Genomic DNA, 21,209 nt, shown 5'->3' with positions numbered 1-21,209 from the left:
GCAAGATTTTCGTTTATCTTCCCAGGCTAATTCTGGAGAAAGATTGATGGGTGAAAGATGATACTCAACATAAACAAAGAAAAAAGATTCTCCCTTGGCCCGAAAAACGCTTGCTTTGGTCTCATTGAAACGAAAAGTCGAAACCCTGATACTAAGTATACGAGAAAGGCAAAAACGTTGTCTGTGCTCTGGGATCATATATTATTTTACATATATCTGAAAATCTCATTCATTTTGAACAGCAAATTTTCAAAATAGTGATGCAGAAAGGTGTGTGCTTTAACATGAGGCATTGATTAGTTTAGAACTTGGCAGCTAGGTGTAGGTATGTATAAATAAATCATTATTTTGGACAATTCAAGATATTCCGATATATGGAACTTTCCACATAGTAAATATTCCAATCGCAAAAATTTGAAATTTGTTAAAATTATGTCTTTTGGAAAGTTCGTCTGATGGAAATGAAATGTCTTGTGATGAAAAAAAATATTAGGGATCTACAGATGGGCGGCGCTAGTGTGCTTGTAATAATCTTGCATGTGTGAAATATTGCTCTTGCTTGAAATCCTTCGTACCTACACCCAAGTTGTATTCGACCAAATGGTTCAGGATGTCCAGGCCTACAAACCGGTGCTCAGTGTAAATGAGCACTTCTTCCAAGAAGCGACGCTAACGAGCAGTAATAATTGAGTATATTGTTCCATGTGAGATCTGATGTATTTTGGTGCGTAGTATTTTTGGCACTATGAATGTTGTGGCAGAGACTTCAAATTTTTTTCTTTGTATTCAACCTGCTCCAGCGATGCAAATAATATAATGCGTTCACAGAATATGTTTCAGGTCATCCAAGAAAACCCTGGAGTTGAAGCCTTTTGGTCTACACGCGGGTGTGTATGATATTTACCTACAATGTGGAAACATCGGAATATCTTGAGTAGTCTAAAATAATGATTTCATATATAGCACCATCTGGCGGCCAAGTTCTTAACTTACCAATGCCTCTTGTCAAAGCACAAGCCTTCCTGCGTAACCTTTTTGATAAGATGCAGTTCAAAATGGGGAGGTTTTTCAAATATAATTGAAATAAGCATAAAAATCACCTTTTTACAAAAAACACTCCCCGGGAAGTACCCACTCACCTATGGTCAATCATAGGTAACGTCCTGAAAGATGATTAAGTTATCTTTCGAAACAGCCCAAAAAATTCGAAATTGCTCAAACAATAAAAAAGTAATAACAATTTCAACTTGGGGTCAATATGACTTCAAAGCCCTCCTCCAGGGGGCCCCTGGCCATGCGGTAAGATGCGCGGCTATAAAGCAAGACCATGCTGAGGATGGCTGGGTTTGATTCCCGATATCGGTATAGACCATTTTTGGGTTGGAAATTGTCTCGACTTCTCTGGGCATATAAGTATCTCGTGTTATTTAGCCTTATGATATACTTATGCAGAAATTGTAGCTTGATTTAGAAACCTCGTAGTTAATAACTGTGGAAGTGCTTAATGAAATGCTGCGAGGCGGCAATGTCCCAGTGGGGGATGTAATACCAAACAAGAAGAAGAAGAAGATGATGATGATGACTCCAGAGCACAGACAACGTAAGTTTATTGATAGAAGTACACTGCAGCGCTTATTTTTAAGCGAATTTGCACCTAGATGACAGATCTGCACGAGTTTAACCAAACTACCCATAATTATAAGAATCGGTTGGAAACTAAAAAAAAGGCAGCCTTTCAAAGTGGCCTGGGGTCATATTGACCCCAGAGCATAGACAAAAAGTTAACTGTATGAGTTCCTGATCCTGTTGAAAATAGTTCTTCCAATTCGAGCATTATTCTTGCATTCTAGTTGAAGTATAGAGCCATTGAAAAATAAGTGGCGCAGCATGCGGAAGCCGTGCACCATTGTACTTAAAAAGCCATCAACATTCCTCATTCAACTCAACGTTGTCTTAACTGCATTTGATAAACATAACTCTAATCTGTCTTTCCAGGGCAATAAAATTAAACTCCATCACTACCGCAACGATGGTAGTATTTCACCTATCGGATCCAGCACGTACTCCGTGGTAGTTTTAGAAGACTTCTGGCAGAACTATGAAGACGGCAACAAAGTTTCTCGTCCGTATCTTCTGATGGCACTGGCCAATGTTAGCGACATTTTCATCAAGGCCACATACAACACTATCTCCAGCGAAGCTGCCCTGTCACACGTCAGCTTAGATGTGGCTTCGGTAGCTGACTACGGTTCAGGGGTACGGGCGTGGCCTGTTGAACAATGCCAGTGCGCCGAAGGACACATTGGTCTGTCCTGTGAGGATTGTGCCCCTGGTTACTACAAGGGTGACGGTGGACTCTATCTTGGTTTGTGTGAGAAATGCGAATGCAATGATCACTCAGATGAATGTGATCCAATTTCGGGTGCTTGTCTGAACTGTAGACATAACACCTACGGCAACAATTGTGAGTACTGCCAACCGCCTTACGTTGGTAATGCTACCGGGGGGACTCCCAACGATTGCACAAGTCGACCTTCAGATCCTATCATCGGATGTGATCATTGTGACCCAAGAGGCTCTACGGGCAGATGTGATAGAGGATGCGAATGCAAGCGGTTGGTTGAAGGATATCGATGCGATCAATGCCGGGAGGGATCGTTCGATTTGAATGCAAATAATCTTGATGGATGCCGGGAATGCTTCTGCTCTGGGGTTACCAGATCATGCGGCAAATCTCGTTTGTTCCGGGAAGATCTTCCGTTGTTCATATCCGAGGAAGATAGATTTTCTATCACAAATCGTGAGGGACATGTGATTAACACTGATGGCTTCGATGTTGCTGCGCATTTGAATGAAATTAGTTTCAACTTCAGAGACAGGAACACCTACTACTGGAGTTTACCGGATAGATTATTGGGCAACCAAATTTTGTCATATGGAGCAAATTTAACCCTCACGCAGTCCACTGTTGGATCGGAACCAATTCCTGATCAGGATATCATTCTCATCGGTAACGGATTGAAACTGTTCTGGTCTAGACCACACTACGAAGATGGGGTAAGTTTGAACTATATTGTACAAGCACTAGATTATATTCTTTCTACATTCGAATCAGGTTTATTCGGTGCCACTTTTGGAAAGCTACTGGACTGTACTCGGACCAAGAAGTCCATACAAAGCCACTCGAAATGATCTTATGACAGTACTGTCTAACTTGGACCATATCTTGGTGCGCGCAACTGTTCGCGATTACACTACCAGGTCGTCCATCAGTGACATAGCACTGGGAACCGCGGTGACAGCCCACACCGACCTAGGAGTCGCAGAAGAAGTCGAGTTGTGCCGTTGTCCACCAGGATATCGTGGAACCAGTTGCGAAGTAAGCCTACTTATTAATCTTTGATACATGGTGTCAGACTAATATTCCACATTTTTTTGCTCAAGACTTGTGAAGATCATTTCTACAAAGACATCTACGATCATTCGGCTGGTATCAAGGGAGTGTGTAAGCCATGTCCGTGTGACAATGCAGCGTCATGCGACATGGATGGCCGTGGAGATGTTAAATGCAACTGCCTTCCAGGATTTTACGGTCCAAGCTGTGACAGTCGTAAGTATAGAAAGTATTGAAAATTTCACATTTTGAGTTTGTCAAAGTAATAGCACTTTATTAATCAATCAACATGTGTCATTACACGCACTAATTTATAGCACTTAAAGGCATATAGGTTCGTTTGGTAAGACCTTTCCTCAAAATACTGAATATTTTTTTATTTTTTTCCTTCCTCATAAAGACTTTTTTTTAACAATTCACCAAAAACTCTTTTCATCTTGAACTACTATACAGGCCATTTCATACGTTCCTTCCATTTAAATTATAGGCCATAAAATCAATTGCACCGATTATGCGATCGTACTCTACAATGATACAAACTTCGACCATTATCAGATTCGCGACGACAAAGGCGTTGAAATTGGAATCATTTATAAGATAAAGCGATCACACTCAGGTTGTTGTTGCATTTCTATCTCATGAAAAGCTTTTTTTCTACTTTTTGCTACTTCAAAGTTCTTATTGAAAGTTGTGACATGTCCATGTATAAAATGTCCGTCGAAAAACTTCCATGTGCTGTACAGATATGCTATTTACCCGAGCTTTGTTTCGTCGAAGATGTCAAATGAAAAGCTCAACGCGTAGAATAAATTCTCAACACACTTTCCAACACAACAACAGCTCAGAAAACAGAAAACCTTGTACTTATGAAATTTGTTTCCAAGGCGAACTTCTTTAACTGCAACAAACTTTAGTTTTCAGCTAAACATAAGTCCGCTCCTCTTTAAAAAGCAGAACATCATAAAAACGACAACGGTTTGGAAGGACAATCAAGGATCAAAACATCCGGAAATCATCTCGAACTTGTTCAATACACCTCACTTGCTGCGCCCTTCGTCTGCTGCTACTATCCACAATAGGGGAAGCAAAACCGATGCGAGCAACTATCGCGGTTCAGAACCCAAAATGACAAACCTTTGTTATTTGAATCTCATTGCAATGAAATAGTATCCAGAGCAAATCGGCAAGTCAGATTCATAATGAAAATTGACAATTCGCAATTGTTAGTTCTTTCAACCATGAAACCATCAAGTTTGTTCTAAGAAATTCGAAAAAAAAAACTTTAAGTTGTTACATAACAGTAACATTGCAAAATTCGGTCACCGGTATGTTCCTCAATCAAAAATTAACACATTTATCCTACAGCCAGGATATGCAAAATTAGCTTTCCCGAGAAGCTTACAAGACTGATAAAAGCAATGATGGATGGTGTGCAAAATTGTGTAGAGATTTCGAGTGAACCAGCTCGTTCGAATCCCTCCGGGGAGTACGTCAGAATGATAGACTTTAGCACCTGTTGTTCAATACTGCGCTAGAAGGTGTTTTGCAGGGGTACGATTTTCAACAGATCCAACCAATTTGTTTGTTTCGCAGATGATAAGGACATTATTGGTCTAACATTTGAAAATGTGGCAGATATGTACATCCGCATGAAACGTGAGGCAATAAAAATTTGACTTATGATGAATGCTTCGAAGATGAAGCCGGGCCGTCCGGAGCGGTGCATGACAGGACCCACCTGGAAAGCAGTGTTACGATCGAAAGGGATACCTCCATGGTGGTCGAGGAATTCGTCTACTTTCGATCCTCGCTAACGGCTGATACGGCGCATCATCTGTGGAAGTCGGGCCTCAGAAGAAACTGAGGCTGTTAAAAAAAAGTTCACATCCGCACCAAATGTATCATGTACAAAACGCTCATAAGACGGTAGACCTCTACGGACATAAAACTTGGACCATGCTCATGCAAGCATTCGTGGTAATCGAGAGAAGCACGCTTAGGACCAGTTTTAGCGGTGTGCTAGTGAACGGTGTGGCAATAAAGGATGAATCACGAACTCGCCTAGCTCTACGGCAAACCCAGTATCCAGAAGATAACTAAAGATGAAAGGATATGATGGGTAGGGCATGTTGTAAGAATACCGAACAGCAACCCTGCAAATATTGTGATAGTTACCGGTCCGACAGGTTCATGAAGAGGTGGAGCACAGCGAGCTAAATGAGTGGAACAAGTACAAAACGGTTTGGCGAGCGTGGGACACAACCGATGATTGCGCGATGTGGCCATGTATTGTTGCGACAAGTTGTTGATACAGTGTTATCGGTTTCGATGTGAGCTAATTAAAAGGAATCGAATAAAGGGAATCAAACGATCATTATGGCAGCCGAAGACTAAGATCAGGAGAAACTCGTTGATGATGACACGGTATATGCGAAGCACAGCATACAGTGTACTTCGTAGATTGGACAATATTGATACTCATTTTTCTTTTAAATCTGTATCCTGATTGAAAAGGCGCCGGGTTGCCTCAAAAAGGATTTCTTTCTCACAATACAAAAGGGTGAAAATTCGTTTCTATGACCCTTTTTTCTGAGCCTTTGACAGCTAGTTTTTTTTTAACTTAATACCAGAGTTCGTACTTTTCGTTTTGTTGAGACGAAATTAGGCGATATTCGTGTTAAAAGAGAATCTGTTTTTCGTAGTTTGTGGTAAAAACATGTTTCATTTGAGGGGTATTTTCTCTAGAGCGAACTGCATAAAGGCTTCTCTTTTTGCCATTGATGATGAAACGAAAACGATGAAATAAGTGAGAAAAAGAGCAAAATAATTGTTCACGGCACTGGTAGTGAGGGAAAATTGGTTATCTCCCATCAGAATTTTCTGCTCGTGAGAATGAGTTTGAATTACGATCCCTGCCTAATACTTTTTGACCGTTTGCCGGGTCACTTACAACAAAACTCTTTGCTTGTTGTTGTTGTTGTTGTTTGTGATGGGATTGTAATCTCTTGGATCATTCATCCCCGTAGAACAGCTCTTTGATCTGGTAGTCTACGGTTTATATACACCTTAAAAATGTTGCGCGACATGAAATAGAATTTTCACGCACGTTCGCGTCATTCACGCAACCACGATTGGCGCTTTGATGTTGCATGAAGAAGAAGAAGCAGAAAGATGCCAATCGAAAAAATCTCCACGGGAAACCATACGAAGAAGTTTTTAAAACTCTTCTCAAAAATTCTAAAAGCAATTTAATTAAAAACGGTAAGCAGTACGGGGTTGGACTTTTCTTAGACTGCGTATTAAGTATAATATCACAAAATAAAATTTTGAATATAAATATTGTGTCTATTCTACAGTAGAAGAAAAGTCCAACCCCGTACTGCTTTACTAATTAAAAAATGAAAAAATTCATAAATCATCATCTTTCTGCTTCTTCTTCTTCATGCAACATCAAAGCGCCAATTATAATGATGATAATGTGCAGCAGCGCCCTCGCCTTCGATGTGAAGCAGTCAACCCGAACAGTGAGCACCCGACTCGGGCCGAGAGACCGAGAGTGGGTTACCGCATCGCCGACAACGCCTAGCGAACGTGCACCCCCGGGCTGACAACCTGAAGCACAGCAATCCCTGTTGCAGTTGTCTTCGATTGGCAAAACAGAAAGTCTGCACACTGCTCGTCGGAAGAATCTCACGTCGACGACTTGTACTAGTTTTGCCCATCTTCCAGTATGGTGATGGTAGATCTCTTTCCCGAACCAGCACTATCATTCCAGGGCAAATGTTTGGATGCAAACGTTGGTTCTTGTTGCGTGTTTGTAGGCTCTGCAGGTAGTCCTTTCTCCACTGCTTCTAAAATTGATCCTTTAGGTACTGCAAGTATTGCCAAGGGAGGGATGAAATGTCATGAAATTTCCTTCAGCCTGGTCGATATGGATATGGTCGATGATCACTCGGTTTTGGAACAATTGGAACAACTCATGTAGTTTCGATTTGGCTCCCTTGAAATTGCTTTCGTTATCCAAGAAGACTTCCTTAAGTAAGGAGGAAAACCGATAAAATGCTACTAGAAAGACATATCAAAGACCATCTCCAGATGGATCGCCTTCGTTGTCATACAAACGTACACGGCAATATATGCCTTTACAAGGCGAGGTTTGTACAGGTCTTCCTTGACCAGTACCAGACCAACATAGTCTACTCCGTTTTTCTCAAAAGTATGTGTCTGGGTCTTACGGCATGATGACAGGCTGCGCATCAGGAACTTCGTGGTTTTGCATGGAAGTAGCGGACACAGGATCTTATGATTATCAGAACAGACGGTTGCCTGGACGATGCCTGGATTATAAGGTCGGTGATCAGATGTCTCATTAGTAGGATTTGGTGTTTGCTCTCCAGATGTAAGTTGAAGATTTGCAATATACTTCCGACCTGCAGAATGCCATTGAAGTAGATCAGATGCAGCGCTGAAATCTGTTTACACGGATCGTGTATTTCATCAACAAAATTCTCGTGCTGAACGACCCTCATGATGAGCTCCAAAGCACTTCGTAGCTCTGAAACGATGAATGGTGATACGTCTCGAAGCATCCTTCTCTTGGCAATTTCCAATGAATCGTTGAACCAAAGCGATCACCCGTTGGAGTTTACGGAATGAGCTGTACTTTGAGAATACAGGCAGCTCATCTTGATTGATAGCGGATACTGCAACGATCGATATCGCTCTCAATTCCGGGATGACATTGTCGGGCAGATCTACGGGAATCTATAGCGTGTAGTATGCGAAGTGGAGGAATTTGGATCCCGTCCACCAGAGTTCGTTGGCACGCAAGACTTCTGGCAACAGACCACTTGACACCATGTCGGCTGGGTTCTCCTTTGTTGAGATGTGCTTCTATTGCACTCCCAACGTGAGTTGGCATATTTTTTCAATGCCCAACCAAAGAGATCGGCAAGTCCGCTCGTAATTGAATTCTTCCCGATTTAAGCAGACGCAGGAAGTGAGATACGCCGAGCAGCAGGTCAATTTAGCTAGGCCTGTTGAACTCTGGGTCGATAAGGAAAATGGCAGTTCGCAGTGGCCATTTCCGACACATCCAGTTGAGTTGTGGGGATGAATCCTCTCACCTTAGCACTCACTAAGCACTCACCGATCGTTGAGAAGTCGGAGCATCTGGATGCAACAGCAAAGACGATTTTCTGTGGAGCACAGGATGGGTACAAGTGTCGGTACTCTTTGGACTGACAGGCGGTTGACCACAGCTTTCGAAATAAAGTTCAAATGAGAGCTAGAGTCCAGAAACACGCGACAATGTATATTCCTGTTGCAAATGTCTATCAGCATTACGAGAGCCGTCATGAGCATCGCCGTTTTTGGTTCCATCGGTTGATTGTTCGAAACGACTGTGTTTGGTAACGGCCGAACGGATGGTCGACTCTGCCGTTCTGGTATGCGAGCTTCATGGATAGCTTGGGATGTCCTTCCTTTTCCATACCCATCTGGTGTCGATTTTGGAAACTTTCCAAAACCTGCCACTCGCTCTGCAGGAACTTCAAGAGTTTCTGCGAAGTCATGAGGTTTTCCGTACGGCTGGGTCCTCTCCCACAGCTGCAGCATCTTGTCGTGCCGTTACGATCTTTGTCAGCAGTAGAGCTTACATTGCGTCGATTTGGATACCTTGATACTCCAGACCGGTTAACTGTTTTCACCAGCTCCAGCAATAACGAACCTCAAGTTTTCGCGATGTGCTTCAGTTCCAGTAGACCTGTCAAATAAGTGTCACGATAATACGTGGGAAAACTGAGAATATGAGCTCGCAGTGGCTGTTGCTGGTCTATTATCTGAGGATATCCGGGTCCACTTACTGCAGCTACGGTTTGTGTCACCAGTTTTTCTTCCTGTTCCTCCAACATCGATGATAGGATTGCTGCCCATATTTCTAGATTCACTGCGATTTTCTTCGCAAAGACCTTCAGCACCGTTGGAGTGACATTCGTGGGCCATCTTCGGCTTCCTCGAGACTGTGATTGTTGAGCGAGACTCTCCGCTTGATTTAGCCACGGTGGTGGATCAAGCTCTTCAATGCTTCTGGATTACCCTCATCGGTTTTGGGTTTGCTCTCGGATCGGTCCTTGTCGGACTTGGAGTGTGATCTACAATCATTCTTACTCGTCACGCGCACGCTAACGATTCGACACGTCGCGATTCACCTACACGGTACTCAACTGGCGTATGAGCCACGCTAACGCTTATACAATCGAACTATATTCAACACTTCATCGGCACTTCGCGTTGCCCATGCTACGCAAACACTTGAGCAATCACTTTCACAATTACCATCCGTGATTTCACTTTCTCGGGCGACCGACGGTTGGTCGTAATAATCACATACAATCTGGTAGCCTCGCTGCTAGTTCCATCGATCAGCTCACTGATCAGTAGAGATCTCGATTGGTCAACGGGTTGATCAGGAGGGAACGGTTGCTTTAATTAGTAATAGGATGGAAGACATCACTACCGGGACTATAAGATGGCATCCGGTTCGAAGGCATTTGGTCCTTGAAGCACCGGGACTCAGACTGATTTTATTTCCAGAAGTTGAGCTTCTGGAAATAAAAATGGAGCTTCTGCGACTAAATTTTTGTTATATATAAGTTACTGCGGTTATTTTATGGCGAATATTGTTTCAAGTCCCAAGATGAACAACTGCATAGAGTTAGAAGGTGTATCATTTATGTTTTATTCATATAGCATACATGGACACAAACATTCGAATTATTTTTATTTTTTTAGTTTTAACGGCAGTGTAAAAACATTCCAGAAGAATTTCTAATTGTAACATTAACCAACTAATATTACTAACAATTTAAAGGATAATCCAGAAATTGACCCGACTGATCGCTTTATGCTAATAAAATACTTTCATGGAGCTTCTGAAACTTAAACACAGTTGTATTTCAAATACCTACTATATTTGATTTGGTCGTCCAATTTGCTGTCAATATTAGTCTAATGAATTCTCTTGAACATAGGACATCCTGAAGGAACCCCTCCGCCACGACCGACTCCACCTCCAGTCATCGAAGTAATTGTGGCATCACCAACCATTCACATCGTAGAAGTTGGACGCCAAGTGCAGCTGGGATGTACTGCTCGTTACACCGTATCCAAGGTGAAATATAAGACTGTTTACCAAACGTATTTGTAATATTTTAAGATGCTCTTTTCAATATTGTAGCGACCAATTGAAGTTCGATGGAATAGACAAAATGGACAGTTGCCTAATCGAGCATACATCCAAAGTGGTACACTCATAATCACCGACGTTCAGATATCTGATAGCGGCGTGTACGTGTGTCAAGCGGGAAGCGGTCCGGAGACTACATATCAACAGGTTACAGTTTCCGTTGAAGGTAAAGTCTTTTTACTCAGGTTGCAGGATTAAGCACAGTCTAGCTATTTCTCACACAATCACTGGTGCTATCATATTGATATTTCGCTAATTCTGTGATCATTTTCATTCAGGTGGCTCACCTCAACGTAAGCCTGAAGTAACCATCTCGCCGGATTATGTCAATTCAGAAGAATATCGACCCGCTGATGTAACATGCACAGCCACCGGATTCCCGACGCCTGTGGTAACTTGGGAACGGATGGATGGCCATCCACTTTCCGCCAATGTTATCATTGAGTATGGATTGCTTCGCTTTAATTCGCTCCGCAAGTCTGACGAGGGCACGTATCGCTGTTCGGCGCGAAACGACATTGGCGAATCCGACAGGATCTTGCAGGTCTACGTCCAATCTCGCGACCCCAGACCACCACCAGGGGGAGACATCACATATGAAACAGTTCAGATCAATCCGGGCAATTATGAAGGTCGATCTGGTGAACAAATTACGCTTACCTGTGTTTGCCAACCAAAGGGTTCGGTTAAATGGTCCAAGGCCGGAGAACCTAGCCTCCCACTAAACAGTTATGTTCAGGATGAACTGCTTATCATCGATCATGCCACAATCGATAATTCGGGTCGATATACTTGTACTGCAACCTTCCCGAGTGGCCGAGAAAGAACATCCTTCGTTGATGTTATGGTTTCCCCAATGCGACCAGATTTGTATGAGCGGTCATATGATAGTTTTAATCGAATTAGTTTTACGATTGTCAATCTTTTTTTCAGAACCGTTCCTCAAGTGAAACCCTTGGAAAACAAGCATGAGATTACGCAAGGAACCGACTACACGATAACTTGCGAAGCAAGTGGCAATCCTCATCCTACAATCAAATGGACCTTGGTGAGCTTACAAAAATAAAACAAAAAGGTTATGACAACTTTTTTAATTGTTCTACATATGTTCAAACAGAGTGGTAATCCATTTGCTCCGAACGTGCAACAAAACGGCAATACTCTGAGAATTTTGAATGCCCAACCATCTAACCGTGGAGTATACATTTGTGTTGCCGAAAACAGTGAAGGCATGGATCGATCATACACGGTTGTGGACATTGATCGTAAGTATTGAGTATTAATATCACTTTTTTATCAGTAGATTATCATTAAATATATAAATTTTCCTTGTACGCCTCCTAGTAATTGACGATAATGGTAAATACTTGAAACAATTTCATTGTACTCAATATTATTTACATTAAACCGACACATATAGCGACCACATAGTTTCTTCGAGTGCTACACAATCTGTTCGTATGGTTATTCAGGCGACTCTTATGAGAAAATTTGTGAAAATTATATAGTGTGCTAAGACCATCCAGTTGAATATGAATAAGCAAGATTTTCGGGGCAATCCGGGGTCGGTTTTTAAATGTTTTTTTCTAAACGCAAGCGTCTTTGCACAAATTTGTTCCCCTTTTTTGAAACCCACCGTTTTCCACTTGTGTCGTTTTTACGCTGATTTTGTTACTCGTTAAGACAAAATTCACTGTACACAAGAGAACGCAATGAACAATGAACTTGTTAAAAATTCTCAACCTGGATTAATCGATATCTATTAACTACTCCTTCATGATCACAAAACTAAACCTACAATCTCTTTTCTCGAAGGTCGTGAAGCTCCGGTTCTGGAACTCTACCCAACCGAACCGCAGGTCATAAAGGTCGGCGAATCCATTCGATTATCATGCCGAGCCACTGCCGGTGTGCCATATCCAACGCTTACCTGGGTCCGTCGAGATCGACGACCTCTATCTACTAGAGTGACGCAAGACTACCCGGGCGTGATAACGTAAGTAGCCAATTCAGTAACCAAACTTATTAGAAATGATGCAATCCAATTATTAGGTTGCGTGAGGTTACTTTTGAGGATGGCGGCGAGTATGAGTGTAGAGCTGAAAATACCGCTGGCTCTACATCTCTAACAGCGTCGGTTGACGTTCAACTGGCCCCAGTGGCCACAATTTTGCCTGACACAGAAGTGCACAAACTGTACGAGGGTGACGAGTTGGACATACAATGCACTGCTAGAGGTAAACCAGAACCAACGGTGCAGATCAAACCACCGCAACATCATGAACTAGATAATAGGCTCTTATCAATTCACGAAGGCCTTGGATCGGCCAACATCCGCATATTCCGAGCAGAAATCAAACATTCTGGAACATATGAGTGTGTAGCAACCAGCACGGCTGGAACAGATTCTCGCTTCATTGTAGTCCAAGTCCAAGAGAAAAGAGGAGACCTAGGACCTCATGATAATGATAATGATTCATATACACATCCACCGTACCCCACTTATCCTGTGCATACTGGTCGCCCACAGCAGCATACCTACAAAGCCATCCTTGGTGAACGGTCAGAGCTGGTGTGTAGCGAGGCCTCCAGGGGATCTCGCACTGAATGGCGACGAACTGATGGAAGGCGCTTACCAGCCGATTCGCTGCTTCGAGACGGTCACCTGATCATCGAAAACACTGGTCATGATGCTGCTGGAATGTACGACTGCATTGCATATGATATTGCTCCGACTCCTACCACCATTGTGCAAATTGTGCTCAAGATCATTGAACCGCCGCGTATCAGCTTCAGCCCAGTGATGCCGATGGTGGTACGAACCGGAGAAACAGTGATCATCTTCTGCAACGCCACTGGCGCCCAACCTTTACATGTACGGTGGCACGGAGAGGGCGGTCAGCATCTACCGAACCGGATACGAGTCAGCGGGCAGTACCTACAGTTCACACAAATTACCCAAGATGACGCAGGGCGGTACTATTGTTCGGCCGCCAATCTGTACGGAAATGTCACCAAGGCAGCAGAGGTCATTGTGAATAGTAAGAAGTCAAATAGAACTCCGCGATAGACAGCAAATAGTACTTCGATTATATAATGCTTAATCTATTCCAGGAAACGAAGTAGTACCCGAAATTCCACGACATGGACGTATTCACGAAGTAAGCAGAGGGTCGTCAGTATCGCTTGACTGCAAGCTTCATCCGGATCACTATTATGTGGATGCCAGGGTAGGTTTTTTTTATCTTTCCTTTATTTAGAAGGCTCGTTTGCTGTGAAGCGTTTCGGAGCCAAAATCAGGTCTAACAATACATTTCTTGATACTTACATAGTGTTAGTTTTGGGGAACCGAAAGACTCGCGGTTTAGTCGAGGTTAGGGAATACAATAAAACAGTAGGAAAGGAAAGGATTTTAGGGTACTTAAAGCCTGTCCACGTTAAATTTCGGACACCCTTCTTCAAATGCAATTTTTTAAAATTTTCACAAACCGCAGAGAAGATCAATTTTTGCATAGCTGAATCTATCCGCTTTATGTAATGCATTTATCACGTTTTCATCTTCGTCCAAATTGACAAAATGGCTGAAAAACATTTGGACATTATCTCAGTGTCCGAAATTTAACGTGGACAGGCTTTAAGTACCTAGGTACTTAAGTAATGCCAGGGTAGGTGATTTTTTATTTTTTGTGGTTTAAAATTCAATTTATTCGTCTGTTCACTTACAGGTTGAAAGATTTCACATTAAAAAAAAAGTTCATATAAAAGATCAATGATCTAACATCAACAACATCGTTACCCATAATACCAAAATTGATGTTATTGATAAACATTCGTATGATCACCACTCGTTTCGTTTGTGTTGTACGTACCTGCGGAAGCAGGTACAAGTTGGGAATGATGACAGTTATTTGACTGCAATGTTACGCCACGCGTGTAGCCAGTCGATTGTTGGATTTTTTTGATTCATCTTAAGTCGTTACGTTTGTTGAACGAAAAGTTGGTGGATGTGATCGTCGGAGGGGTTTCGTTGGATTTGATGGGAGATTTGGGATGTGTGTGTGTGTCATCCTCTATCCCTCACCCAGCTGGGGGTGTTGGTCAAGTAGTACTACGAATAATTTGATCAGATCTCATGCTCCGTAATGGTGCCCTTTTTGTTACAAAGACTAGTACTACAAAAAGGATTCACTCATGAAGAAATAAAAGTTTCTCAGAAAGTGTAGGGAATGGGATGTACTAGTTGTTCATAACAGGTACAGCAAAACTTCACAAGGACGCCCTTATTCGTACTATCTACTCAGGGAATAGAAGGTCAAGAAGAGCCACCGTTGCTGAATACCTGGGACTCTCACAATATCCGCGGCAATAGCAGCAATCGATGCCCTGTACGTATTTAGTGGTATTTTTTTAATATTTTTTTATGATTATGGAACAATGAAATAAACAAAGTTAAAAGTAAATAATTGGAACGTGCTCACCGCTTTAGTTCCTCCACTATCAAAAGAGCTCCTGCTTTGAACATGGTGCACCAGGGATATCCAAGAAAACAACATATGTTTCGTGCATGCATTTTGCTTGTCATCCTTTGATTCCATTAAAATTGGGGCCACAATGCTCAACTGTGGCCAATTCGGCGTTTGCGAAGGTACCCATAAGTTTCGTAGCTGTGTAAGGTTCGATGACTGTTAATGTCAAAGATGCTGCTGTCACTGCTACAGTTAAATTGCTTCAGCTCAGCAAAGGTTCCAGTGCATTCACATTGAGTCAAGCGATATTATTGTACTCTCTATCAAAAATTCGCCATCCTTAATAACGCTCTCTAGAAGTGAATGAGTTGTGATTTTAAGGCATATCTATATGAATTAGCAATATTTTTTTCAGACCTAAATTTTAGTTTTTTTCGTACTGATCAAAGTTCACTAGAAGCTAAACAACATTATGCCATTATTTCAGTGTGTAGAAATTCGACAATAATGTTTTTTAGTTTTTTACTCTTCAGGGCGGCCAGATTTACACGAAGCGGGCTTGGTAGTCACATGGCTACTGCTTCTGCCTCATACGCAGGAGGTCGTGGGTTCAATCCCAGGTCCGTTCCATTATCCTACTTTGTATCTTTCTCTTTATTTCTCATGTTCTAGCAATCGCTAGAACTGGAAATGGACTTCCATACCGTTTCCATTACTATTCCTATACCTTCAACTTGAGCATTTTTGCAGTAATCTGCTAGAATTGGAAATGAACTATAGAGCTCGTTTCCTACTTCCAATTAGAAATTCCATCAGTTACCTTCTCCTATCTATCATATTGGCAGCTGTTAACCAAGTCGGACCTCTGCCTCTCCAACCTAACCCAGAAATTCCAACAAATTCCACATGAACTCCTGGCAAGTGCAGAGGTATATTCGGCTTGCAGTGGGCAAGTGATTGCATCATCATTTCTTCCCCCTTCCCTACATTTACTTGCATTCTGACGTGGCAGGCGCCAGTATGACCTAACAAATGAGATCACCAGTACTTGTACATTGAAGATGTATGCTAGTCCCAAGCAAACATCTGTTGGTTCCCTGTGCAAGAACAGCTGATCTGGTCATAATGGAGTAGCAACTACGAGCAGTCAATCAAGCTCAAGCTCTTTAGGGCGGCCAGATTTACAATTTGAAATATCGGGTGAAGCACACTTCCACGCTTGTAGATTAATATTTCAACAGGGATTCAGGACAAAGTTTATTTTCTAGCATTTCAAAAGGAGTTACTGATTTAGTAAAAGAAGTCTGGCGGTAGTTACAATTCATAAAGTGTTGTATTTACGATGCCTTGAAACAACTTTTTGAATATTCGATGTGCATGTAAGTGCCCCTCCTAAACAGGTGCTTTGCCAGAAAGCACCGAAGGATGTCTTTTAAATCCTACATGAACTCAAACATGTCGGCTAAATCAAGGAGGGCCTCAAGGCGACGGGCCTGGGATTAAACCCATGATAATTTTAATATGTGGCAGAAATAGCAATTATATAATTGTGGTTGTACTTCGTCCCGTATGACTCGAGAATTGTCGATTTCGACACGTCTCAAGTGAGACGACTGTTGTTATTCCCATCTGTGCGTTTGCTTTTTCCCTCTTTCTTCTTCCTTTTTTTCCTTTTCTCCCTTCTTCTTTCGTCTTCTTCCTTTTTCCCTCTTCCGTCTTCTTTCTTCGTTCTCCCCTTTTTATTTATTTATTTATTCATTTATTTATTTGTTCATGACCAAAAGGCTCAATTTAGCCCTAATAATCGTAACTTATACTATTACATACATACAAAATAATTATATTATTATTATATGACATACTTCAAATACAATGAGGACAACCAGATAGTGATATTCTGGTGGCCTTTTACTTCTTCTTCCTCCACCCTTCTTCATTATTCCTTCCTCTTTCTTTCCTTTTTCTTTTTGCGAAATGTGACAACTAAGCACGTGCTCCAAAACTTTTTTGAATCAACGAGTGCCGAATTACCAGACCAATTAAAAAGTGTCGAGTTAAATGTGTCAAATGAGCGGGGTTCTACTGTAGAGATACAAATATAAATATAACAGATTAGCCTCAATCGCCTGTGACTCGAGAAGAAATGAACCGTTTGTTTGAGAAACTGCATGTGTAATATTTTTGGCCAAAAATACGTATTCTGGCAAAAAAAAAGAAAAAAAAATTTTTGTTCAGGAAAGTATGAAATTTTTTTCGTTTGTTTGAGAAACTACATAAGTCCACGTACTTTGAAGAGCAATTGTGGAGTACTGCCTAGATTTTTTGAACTGAAAATGCCCCAGGCTGTTGAGATTTGCCAAAAACTATTGATCTGTATCGAAGAAAATGAAAGATTCGGTGCAAATTTGTTCAAAAAACAGTTTTTTGTTGTTTTCTCGAAATAGTGTAAAATGGACTTATGCAGTTTCTCAAACAAATGATTCAAATGCATCTCCTTTCTGCCGCTGCGTAATTAAAGGTTCCCCCAAACACACGCGACGCGACAGTCGCGACGCGATTCTATCGCTTGGCGACAGCGATTCTGTCGCCGTTGGTATGGAAGCGTAAATAGAACATTGCCTGCAGCGACCCAACGATAGAATCGCGGCGATGAAATCGCTTAGGTCTGGGGGAGCCTTAACGTTATCTTTCGTAGTCTTTCCCCCAGCTGAAAGATTGACATTGGCTCCCCTGCTATGCACGCACATCTTGTTAATGCGGCTAAACATATATGAGGAATTACGTTGCATGGCCAACCGTTTTTTTCCTTTGGGAAGATCCATTAATTACGTAACATATACTTTCAAGCTTAAAGCATTGCAACGCTCGGTTTCTTGAACAAAATAATTTCCTCGAAAAGTAATCTAGTATATGTAATCTAAATATCGATATTTTCGCACGGGAAACCAGTGAAACAGATGCTGAACAATATCATTTTTCTACTTTCCAGTTCTTTGTCTTTGTATGTATATAGGTTTGTATAGGGCCCTCCTTAGCCTAGCGGTAAGATGCGCGACTATAAAGCAAGACCATGCTGAAGGTGGCTGGGTTCGATTCCCGGTGCCGGTCGAGGAAAATTTTCGGTTTGGAAATTGTCTCGACTTCCCTGGACAAAAAAGTATCATCGTGTTAGTCTCATGATAAACGAATGCAAAAATGGTAACGTGGCTGAAAAACCTCGCGTTTAATAACTGTGAAAGTGCTGAATAAACACTGAGCGCGAGGCGGCAATATCCCAGTGGGGAATGTAATGTCAATAAGAAGAAGAAGAAGAAGAAGGTTTGGATGGAACTGGAAGGCCCTTTTTCAAATGTTAGAAATATTTACCTCCACGAAGCCACTTCGGTACGAATTTTGACAAACGTCACATGATTATCATTGAATGATATAGGGGAGGTCCATTAATTACGTAACGCAAAAATTGGACTTTTTCAACCCCCGTCCCCCACACACTTTTTGTATGAAGCTTCTGAAATTTTTTTAAGTATCGGCACACTTCACTCAACCCCCCTTTCCGTGTCCCTTGAATTGTTACGTAATTTGTGGACGTTCCCTTACTCAGTTTTCTTTTCATAGGTTCAGTCATGTGACTGGTACTGAGAATCGTCACTGCATTCGTAAACAAACACAATTAGTCTTGATTTTCTTGACTTGTCCCTCAGTTTAATGTTGTAGTCAGATCTATGTGGGTCTTTTATCGTAAAAAAATGTTTTTTTGGTGACAACGTACCTAAATATTTCAAAAATTCAAAAGGCTATGCCCAAACTAACAAAAAAATGCAGTAAAATATGGGGAAGGGTCGTTTGGTCGAAACCCATTCGGCCGAAAGTCATTTAGCCGAACAAACCATTAGGCCGAAACCCATCTGGTCGAAATTCATTTGGCCGAAAGGGTCATCCGGCCGAATAGGTCATTTGGCCGAATAGGAAATCTGGCCTATTAGGACATTTGGCCGAAAGGGTCGTTTGGTCGAAAGGGTAATTTGGCCGAAAAAGACATTTGGCTGAATAGGACATTTGGCGGAGTAGGAAATTTAGCCGAATAGGACATTTGGCCGAATAGTTCATTAGAGAAGTGAGAACAGAGACGTCTCCATTCTCATTCGTTATTCACTCCTCACTGTGAAAAGCGCGAAATGAATAGTTAGACGTCGCACTACTCACTTTTCACAGTGAGAAGTGAAAAATGAGAAGTGAAAAATAGGAAGTGAAAAGTAAGACGTCTCACTTTTCTATCCTCATTTCTCATTTCTCGCTGTAAAAAGTGAGTAGCATGAAGTGAGTAGTGAGACGTCCCACTACCCACTTCGCGTTACTCGTTTTTCACAGTGAGTAATGTGAAATTAGGAGTGAGAAAAGAGACGTCTCAATTCTTATTCCTCATTTCTCACTTGTCACTATAAAAAGGGGGAAAAGCACGGAGTGAGTGGAACGGTAGTCAATATTTGTTTTTGATGGTCTGTTCGGCCAAATGGTATATTCGGCCAAACAACCTTCGGCCAAATGGCATTCGGCCAAACGGCCCTTCCTCCTACTAAAATTACTCTACCATACTCCAGTTCTTTATTAGAACTAGAGGAGAATCTGTCAGCATGTAAGATTTGACACCATATTTTATATTTCCAGTACCACTGGAGCCGCTCGGACGGTCCACTGCCATACAACGTGGTAATTGGAGAGCGGATTCTGGAACTTCATGGAATCCAAGACAAAGACGCTGGCCGGTACGAGTGTCGCATGACTTTCCCGAACGGTTCGGTTGCGATCAACTATGTAGATTTGGTCGTCAAGGGTAAGTATAACAATCGGAATCGCCGACAACAAGTTTCTCGTCATGATGATAGGTGGAGGATATGGAACGGGAAATATTATTGACCGCACCCCGTGCACGACATTCGGTGAAAATTGAAGAGTCATAGTAAAGCCAGGAACTGACCTTTTTAGCAAATACGAATGGATAAATACTCGCGTGTCTTAGCTTATCTCTATCTTTCTTGGAAAGTAAATATTACGATGGAATTCAATGCCCACACCGCAAGCTTTTACTCATAGCACTGCCAGTTGAATACATAAGTGAAAAAGCTTCACTGCCTGTAAAACAATTTCATCATGTACTGCCAGAACTTAGCACTTATAAGTAGTCACAGCTAAGTGAAAGACTCTGGTCACTCGAATTTTCCTGTAAGAAGACTGAAAGAGTTTGGGCATTGCAATTCATTTTCGAGAGTTTTGTAAATAGTTTCCCTCCAGTTCAAAAAGTTTAGTGTTGACAAGTTGAAATGAAACTTCTCAAATTTAAGATAATTTGAAGAAAAAAAAGATAGAGAAAGATAGATTCATTATAGAATTGGAATTCAGTATTGATATATGTGTCATCAATATTTTAACGAGATATAATTTTAACGATCAAAATTATATAAACAGATGTATCCATTTCAATAATACCAAACTAATACCCATATCTATAAATAATTCTTCTAACATAAGTCAATACAGGGAATACATTAACACGGATGCAAAAAAACGTATCTTTCTCTTCCTTAGTTACCTTCAACCATTTAACCTTCTTAGTGATTTCTAATCTTGGAATCTTCCAAAACTAACACCTTATTTTCACGCTTCTTTTTAAGTTCAAAACGTGATTAATGAAAGCTGGGAGACCAGCTCAAATACATTCTGTTGCAATTTCTGGTAGATAGTTTAGTGTACTCGTAGATTGTGTTATCTAAAGATAGTGAAACATTAACTGTCAGTATGTTCTAGATGGCAAGCATAGCACCAATCGTAGTTTATAATATCGGAAAATGAAGCCAACCGGAAATAAATCATTTACAGCTAAACGAAACCCTGATCATCATATTTTAATCCATCATTTTACCAAAAAAAAACCCTCTTTAGCCTGTACATCATAAATAATTGACTGACCTTTGGCCGCATACTCAGTAATCAATCGTTTACCCCCCTGCCAAAAACAATCGATGTAGCTTGGTCTGAACGGAAAAGAACTCATGAAATTAACCGATTGTAGCGGATTTTTTTCCGTGAAAGCATGGTTTGATTGGTT

At 41.4% G+C, this 21,209-nt stretch overlaps 1 protein-coding gene across 5 annotated transcripts in view; it reads left to right on the top strand.

The window, feature by feature from the left end:
- LOC134223649 (basement membrane-specific heparan sulfate proteoglycan core protein) overlaps positions 1-21,209 on the top strand; it is a 417,670-nt gene that overhangs the window by 363,430 nt on the left and 33,031 nt on the right. For all 5 annotated transcript variants that reach the window (XM_062702836.1, XM_062702835.1, XM_062702838.1 and 2 more), the window contains 13 exons: positions 1,996-3,057; positions 3,116-3,379; positions 3,445-3,610; positions 3,882-4,010; positions 10,426-10,565; positions 10,632-10,806; positions 10,919-11,510; positions 11,574-11,688; positions 11,758-11,905; positions 12,456-12,636; positions 12,693-13,681; positions 13,755-13,870; positions 19,772-19,937. In XM_062702836.1, coding sequence (XP_062558820.1) covers positions 1,996-3,057; positions 3,116-3,379; positions 3,445-3,610; positions 3,882-4,010; positions 10,426-10,565; positions 10,632-10,806; positions 10,919-11,510; positions 11,574-11,688; positions 11,758-11,905; positions 12,456-12,636; positions 12,693-13,681; positions 13,755-13,870; positions 19,772-19,937 — 4,243 coding nt within the window. The remainder of the gene's footprint in view (positions 1-1,995; positions 3,058-3,115; positions 3,380-3,444; positions 3,611-3,881; positions 4,011-10,425; positions 10,566-10,631; positions 10,807-10,918; positions 11,511-11,573; positions 11,689-11,757; positions 11,906-12,455; positions 12,637-12,692; positions 13,682-13,754; positions 13,871-19,771; positions 19,938-21,209) is intronic.

Source organism: Armigeres subalbatus, chromosome 3, assembly GCF_024139115.2.
Source record: "Armigeres subalbatus isolate Guangzhou_Male chromosome 3, GZ_Asu_2, whole genome shotgun sequence".
Lineage (NCBI taxonomy): Eukaryota > Metazoa > Arthropoda > Insecta > Diptera > Culicidae > Armigeres > Armigeres subalbatus.
The sequence above is the reverse complement of the archived record's forward strand: the minus strand, read 5'-3'. Positions and strand labels throughout refer to the sequence as shown.